We start from the raw sequence: 7,973 nt of genomic DNA, 5'->3' as shown, positions 1-7,973 counted from the left end.
AATGTGCAAATTATTAATTAACTGGTGTTAGAGACCGCCAGTGCACCAGTATTTTTTAGCAAAGTTCGGTGGGACACGAACCGAGTTAGAAGATTACACAAAAAATGTTGTGAACTGTTTATTATCACTAATGCATTGAAATAGTTGGGTTCATTACATTTACCTCTGCATAAATTATTTACATAAACTTTGCATAAATTTACTACATTACTTCTGCATAAATTGTTTTTTTTTGTTCGATGATTTATTACATCTGAATTCAGTTTTTTTTGTATAATATATTTCAATAGCTGTTTATTTAAATTTTAAAAAATACGGCAACACGGCAGAATGCTCTGCAATGATGATGCTCTCGTTCACGCGCTGCTGCATTGAAAGAATGATAGATTGATCTGGAGGGGAAATATTGAACCAATCAATTGATCCATGGAATAATTTGACCCATGGTTTGAACAATCTTCGAGAGGATTGATGTAACAATTTTGAAGGTGGGGAAATATTGTAGAGAAAATTGAAGAAAAATGCGCTATGGAGGGGAAATATTGCTGTGTGGTTGATCAAACGGAAGATAGAGGAAAAGTTGAATGATTGATGTCAATCTATTTTTGAACAATATTATACATTCAATGCATCCATAAAACGGCCAACTATTGATCAATATATGCACCGTGTGACTGGCGCTATTGTGGTGGACGTGCTACATACAGTGGAGGGAAGCCGTGTTGATTGCGTTGAATGATGGGGCTCGCATGTTCTGGGTGTGTATTACGATAGTGTGAAAAAAAAGCAGAGAAAATTAAAAATGTGAATGGATACAATAACCGAGATGACGACGGTTGGGACGGGCGGTGCATTCTTGCCTTCTGCCGGCAATGATGTAGAAAGGTATGTAGAGATGTTCAAATAAACTTTTGATGGACTGTAAAAAAATATGTATAATAGATTGATGCGGTAAGCTTGAACAGGAGGAAAGTGTTGAAGTAAAGACGACAAGTTTTATTGAGTTTGTATCCTTTTGACCAGTAGCGTCAATGGAGGTGAGGATGGGTAAGATGGGAAAAGTTTTAAAGGTTGTTGGCAAATGTAATATCCTTCGGACCAGTAGCGTCGGGGGAGGTGAGGATAAATGTTATGGAAAAGTGTTTAGTTTGTTTTTACAAACGGTGCTCAAACGAGGTTTGGAAATAAATTGTAATTATTTTAAATGCATGAAGTTTTATCCCTTGGACCAGAAGCGTCGAGGGAGGTGTGGATTAACATGGCGAAAATCTGTATGATGATTTTGTACCAGTAGCGTACGAAGGAGCGAATGAATATGTTTTAAATTTGTATTTCTAGCTTAAATCTGTTATTACCAGCTGATACACGGAAAAAAATATAAACAAAGGTGCCATCAAAGGTAAGTGAATAAATTTTGTATTTATTCAAATATTTTGAAGCATGAGTTTAAATAATAATAATAATAATAATAATAATAATAATAATAATAATAATAATAATAATAATAATGATAATAATAATAAAATAACACATGTTAATACTATTATCATTCAAAATTGTAGCAACAAATAGTTTTATTTCATTGGCTATTATCTCGGCTATTATATGGCTTATTTGTTACAACATTTAGAGAACTTCTATTAAATTTATTTATGTACATGCTCTTCCCGACAACTGAAATGCACTATTAGAATCAGGAACGAAGAATATGGGCAATATATCAATAAAAATGCTTTACAGATGGAGGAAACAAGGCCGATACCACCTTTCAGATGCGAATCAATGGAGAAGCAGAAGCTGTCTCGTGAATGGGAGTCGTGGAAAGGATCATTGGAATGTTATTTCGATGCATACTCCATTACAGAACAACGTATCATGAAAGCTAAACTGCTCCATTTGGGCGGGGTAGAGCTTCAAAGGGTATTTCGAAGCTTGCCAGATCACGATAAATTCCCTATTGTGGCGCTGGAGCCAAAATTCTACGATTTGGCTATCGCTGTTTTGGATGCGTACTTCCATCCAGGAAAACAGGATGTGATCGAAAGAAGAAAGCTCCGTCAATTGAAGCAGGAAGCAGGGGAAAAGTTTTCACACTTTTTGATTCGGCTTCGCCAGCAAGCTGCAAATTGCGGGTTTGAGAAATACAATACAGATGTGGGTGATGTTTTGAGGGAAATCTATTTAATCGACATTATTGTGGAGAATTGTCGTTCGGAAGAATTGAGGCGGAGTATTTTGAAGAAAGATCGTAAGCTTGCGGAGATCGAGGAAATCGCCGCATGCATTGAAGGGACAGAGCAACAGTTGAAGGATTTGAAGGAACCAACGCCAAATGTTCGCGAATCGTCAGTATTTGAGGTCCATGGCCGGAAACAGGTGTTTCGGGATAGGAACAAGGTGACTGAGTCGACAAATGGAACAATGAATTTTCGATCCCCTTCAGGCCAATCAAATTGGGTTCTTTAGGGGTATCCAGATTATTGCATAATCGGAATCTCCGTCCAAAAATTAGTCGAAATCCAAAATTTCATCATTTTTGGAGCCCGGAAACTATTTTTAAAATGCATTTAAAGTTTGTATGGGGAAAATTTTTTGTTCGGGGCGAACTGTCACTTTATCGATTGAACTGTCATTCTATCCACGGAAATTAAAACTGTTTTGTTTGTTTAACCATCTAAACAAAGGAATTGGAACGCAATAAAATCACGTTATACTCGAAAAAATGAGCTCTTTCGATTAGGCTAAAGAAAATGGTAATATATAATTCACTAAACAACCCAATTGGAGAAACTCGAACGTATCCTGTTTTGCTTGTGGTACACCAGGGCATATTTCGAAGTCACCTAACTGTCCTGCCAAAGGTCGTACATGCCGTCGCTGCAAGAAATTGGGTCATTACGAAGCTATGTGTCGTAAACGCAAAGCAGATGTCGTAGTCGGAATAAAGTCGAAAAAGGTATTCAGCGTTGGAAACAAACTTGAAAACAGCGAATCGAAACTGGAAACGTCAGAGTCTACTACCGGAGAAACAGGGAAAGTCTATTATGCTTTCTATGGAGGAAACGAGTCCAATGTGCTTCCCGGAGTTGTTGGCGGTATTCCAATTGAACTATTGGTAGATTCAGGTGCGGATGTCAATCTGATTAGGTTTGAAACATGGCAAACGATGAAGGAGAAGAAGGTTCGAGTTATTAGATCGGTCAAAGGATGCAACAAGACTCTGAAAGGGTACGGGAATGACACGCCGCTAGACGTTGTTGGATCTTTTGTTGCTGAAATAACTGTCGGTTCCAAAACTGCAACTGCTGAGTTCTTTGTGGTGAAAGGCGGCCAGAAGAACCTTTTGGGAGATTCAACTGCAAAGCGATTGGGTGTCCTAAGAATTGGCCTGGATATCAATCATGTTGACACGTCGATGAAGCCTTTCACTAAAATCACAGAAGTTCAGGCTCACATTCGAATGAACCAGCAGTTCAAACCGGTTTTTCAACCGCTCCGCAGGGTACCGATCCCTATGGAGGAAGCGGTGAACAAAAAGCTAGACCAACTCCTGGCTCGCGACATCATAGAAGTAAAAATTGGACCGGCAACATGGGTCTCACCTTTGGTCATCGTGGGAAAAGCCTCCGGCGAGCCTCGCATTTGCTTGGATTTAAGAAGAGTCAACGAGGCTGTGGTTCGTGAACGTTTTCCCATGCCGGTGGTTGAGGAATACCTCGCCCGGATCGGCAAAGGCAGAGTTTGGAGCAAACTAGATATTCGGGAAGCATTCCACCAGGTGGAACTAGCAGAGGATTCCAGAGATGTCACCACTTTCATAACCAGTCGTGGTCTTTTTCGGTTCAAGCGTCTACCTTTTGGGTTGGTAACAGCCCCTGAAATCTTCCAACGTGTGATGGAGGAGATGCTATCAGGATGTGAAGGTTGTTATTGGTACTTGGACGACGTGATTATTGAAGGGGAGACACAGGAAGCTCATGATGCCAACTTGGAGAAGGTAGTGTAAACGAGTAAATTTGGTCAATTGCGTTAAACTATGTCATGAATACGAAAGAGTCTTTGAAAGAGTATAAATAAATGTATGAAGCATTGTTGTTTTCTTTCTTCTCATTTTTATTAGGTATTATGCAGGCTGAAGCAAAGAAGAGTAGAGTTGAACTGGGACAAATGTAAAATCAGTGTCAAAGAGTTGGATTTTTTGGGGCATAACATAACAGAAAACGGTATAAGTCCCTCTCAGGCCAAAATCGATGCGGTGTTGTTATTTCGAGAGCCAGTTACAGAAGCAGAAGTAAGGAGTTTTCTGGGATTAGCAAACTATATGAACAAGTATATTCCTGATTTGGCTACTTTGGCGGAACCCTTACGAAAACTTATGCAAAAGAATGTTAAATTCGAATGGGGACAAGAGCAGAACGAATCCTTCCAGGCAATCAAACAAGCGTTAGCGGCTGCTACAAAACTTGGTTTCTTCGACCCGAAAGATCATACAGCTGTGATGGCTGATGCGAGTCCGACCGGATTGGGTGCCGTGCTTATTCAGAAGAACGCGTTAGGAGATCCGAGAATAATTTGTAACGCTTCGAAATCTCTGACGGAAACGGAACGGAGATACTGCCAGACGGAAAAGGAGGCTCTGGCACTCGTATGGAGTGTCGAACGGTTTCGTATGTATTTGTACGGTAGAGAGTTCGATCTGATCACGGATTGTAAAGTATTGGAATTTTTGTTCACCCCGCGATCGAAAGCTTGTGCGCGTATTGAGAGATGGGTCCTGAGGCTACACGAAAAAAAATTTCCATAATAAGTTTATTAGAAAATGTTATACATTTTTGCCATTTCGTTTTCCTCATGAAGCATATCTGATTGTGTAATATGACGCATAACATGCGATGAATGAAAAGTATAAGTTTTATCTAATGAATGTCATTCGCTATTTATAATAATTATTATAAGAATTGTCTGATGGTATATATGCGTCAAAACTAATGAAATCCATTACCGATTATTTTGATTGTATTTTTTCATATTTTACTATTTTCCCCAATTTATCAAAAGCTATAAAGTTTTGATTACATAATTGATTTATTCATTGTTTAAAATCAGTACATATAACTACACCACATACAAACAGATGTTACAGATGATACATATTTGACTCAAAACCTCGGTCAATACACGTCCATTATTGCCCGCCGGGATCGCCGTTCCGGCAGCGGGTGATGCCGCCTTTTTTCAGCCAGAACGTCGAGAAGCAGAACCAGCCGGAATCTCCGCTCCGGCAGCGGGCTAGCGGGTTTTCATCAGTTATCTGGAGAAGTAGCGGAGTCAATGGGAATCGCCGTTCCGGCAGCGGATTACTCAGCCTTTTGCGGCGCCAGCTTGAATCTCCATTCCTGCAGCAACAACTGAGTGGATATGTCCCAGTTATCCGAAGTGTGAAGCAGCGGCGGAGCCAGCCGATATCTTCGTTCCGGCCGTGAATAAGCGGGTGGTACTGCTCCCTGATTGCCAAAGTGTTGAGAAGCAGCGAAACAATCTCATGTGGGATTGGTCACGAAGATGTCACCTGCTATGTTGAAAAGAAATGCTGCATAAACTTTATGAATTAAGAAGTGATAATGGTACCTACCGTGATTTGCAAGCGACGATCCCGGGGTTTACAACTCTATTTTTATTGCGCTCGTGCCAAAATACAATGTGCCTCGATGGCTCACGTTGAAAAAAAAACAACTATGGCGCCGGTCTGTTTGAGATGGGAAAACATTCAAAACCAACCCTTAGAAAATTTATTAGTTTAAACTTATACTTCTCTAGCCATAACACGAAACTTATACATGGTATAAGAAAATTTTATAGCTACTATAAGGGTTTTGTTATAAAAGTAATTACGGTGTGTCTAATGAAAAATATAAGTTTTTCTTCATAAATAATATCATTAAATTATTTTTCGTGTACAAGCTTTTGATTACAGAATGGTCCACATTCCTGGTTCCCAGAATATAGCTGATGCACTTTCTCGTTTGGATTCGTCAAATCCTGTACCGTTTGATCCGGAAGAAGAACTTTTCATTCGACAAGTGGCTGCTACTGCAGCGGCTTCCTTTGCTTTGAAGTGGGAAAATATAGAAGAAGAGTGCAGGAAAGACCTCGAAATCATTGAACTAATCAAAATGATTCGAAATGGAGATGAGGAAAACATGCCGTTGTCGTATAAAGTGATCGCCAATGAACTCTGCATTGTTGGTGACGTGCTTCTACGAGTCGATCGGATAGTTATTCCGAAATCACTCAGAGAGCATGTGTTGCAGCTGGCACACGAGGGCCACCCAGGCATGCGCATGATGAAAAGTCACTTGAGGTCGAATGTATGGTGGCCGCAGATTGATCAACAGGTCGAAAGGGTTGTTAGGCAATGCAAGGGGTGTTCTTTGGTTGCTGCTCCAAATCCTCCGGAACCACTGATTCGTAAGCAGCTTCCCGATCAACCGTGGATTGATGTTGCAGCTGATTTTCTCGGACCGTTGCCTGACGGACAGTACTTACTGGTTGTGGTAGATTATTACAGCCGTTTCATGGAAGTCAGCGAAATGCATTCAATTACTGCTAGTGAAACGATTAGTGAACTAGCAATAATTTTCAGTCGTTTCGGTCTACCAATGACTCTGAGAGTCGACAATGGTCCACAACTGAATGAAAATTGCGAAGAGTTCCGTGAGTTTTGTGAATCGAATGGTATTACGTTGATAAACACCATACCTTTCTGGCCCGCGATGAACGGAGAGGTGGAAAGGCAGAATAGGTCTCTATTGAAAAGGCTCAGAATCTCGCAGCAACTAGGGAAGGATTGGAGGGCTGAGATGCGGCAATACCTTTTAACCTACCACTCTACGAATCACAGTACAACAGGAAAGTCGCCTGCTGAGCTCATGTTTGGCAGAAAGTTAAGGACCAAGCTACCCCAAGTTCCTCCGCATCGATTGGAAGATGAAGAAGTAAGAGATCGTGATGCCATCACAAAGGAGAAGGGAAGGATATATACAGATGCGAAAAGGAAGGCAAAGGAAAGCGATATTGTAGAGGGCGACAGAGTTGTTGTGAAACGAATGAAGAAGGATAATAAGCTGGACACTGTCTTTTCACCGGAAGAATTTGAAGTTGTTCGCAAAACTGGTGCGGATACTATAATCAGATCTCTTGGAACTGGAAAACAATACCGAAGGAATGTAGCACATCTCAAGAAGCTTGAAACTGCGAATGTTCCGGAATCGCCAGATGCAGCTACAAGTTCAACTCATGTAAATCCACAGCAGGTTCCAGAAACAGCAGATGAAACAACGAGTATCGAAACACCAATGGACGAAGCAGAGTCACTGACGAGAAGAACAACCAGATCAAGAAACGAGCCGAAGCACTTCAAGGATTTCGTCCCATATTAGCAGTCTAAAAGGAGGGGAGGGTTGTAGGGTCTTACCCCTTGAACTAGATCGATCTGCCAGTCTATGATGTTAAAAGATATCTACATGCTGGCAACACCGGAACGGAAGAAGATTATTAGGTAGTGAGTCGAGAGGGATGGCTGTGTGACGAGCGATAGTGCGGACGTGTTCACAACGCGCGGTGTGAGTGAAAATCGATGTGCAAATAAATGTAGTTTTGGTTTACCGAATCTTTTGGAATAATATTATTTAATATTGAGTGAAGCTTCTTCCGATAACTCTTGCGATAACTCAACACGTGTTTACAAGCTGTGTGCTGGGAGTGTGTAGGTGTGTGTTAGCTAGCTTGAAAAATAAAACCGTTTCTATTCGCACCACCTAGGTCAAAACAATCGTTTTTTGATTTGTACTGCAAAAGTATACTAGTATACTAGTTGAAAAGTGTACCATTTCATTGCAATTGAAAGAGAAAGTGAACAAAGAGAGCCTCTTAAATGCAGATAGGACCTATTGAAATGTTTGGCCTGAAATATG

General features: G+C 40.7%; 2 protein-coding genes across 2 annotated transcripts; both read left to right on the top strand.

The window, feature by feature from the left end:
• Positions 1-2,905: 2,905 nt before the first annotated feature.
• LOC134284662 (uncharacterized protein K02A2.6-like) lies at positions 2,906-4,006 on the top strand. The gene has a single exon (XM_062843695.1). It carries the CDS (start codon positions 2,906-2,908, stop codon positions 4,004-4,006), a length of 1,101 nt encoding a protein of 366 aa, XP_062699679.1.
• A 1,969-nt stretch (positions 4,007-5,975) lies between these two features.
• On the top strand, positions 5,976-7,439 carry LOC134284661 (uncharacterized protein K02A2.6-like). The gene has a single exon (XM_062843693.1). It carries the CDS (start codon positions 5,976-5,978, stop codon positions 7,437-7,439), a length of 1,464 nt encoding a protein of 487 aa, XP_062699677.1.
• The last annotated feature ends 534 nt before the right edge of the window (positions 7,440-7,973 follow it).

This window comes from Aedes albopictus, unplaced genomic scaffold (genome assembly GCF_035046485.1).
Source record: "Aedes albopictus strain Foshan unplaced genomic scaffold, AalbF5 HiC_scaffold_47, whole genome shotgun sequence".
In the NCBI taxonomy this organism is placed as follows: Eukaryota; Metazoa; Arthropoda; class Insecta; order Diptera; family Culicidae; genus Aedes; species Aedes albopictus.
This window is presented reverse-complemented; position numbering and strand designations above follow the sequence as displayed.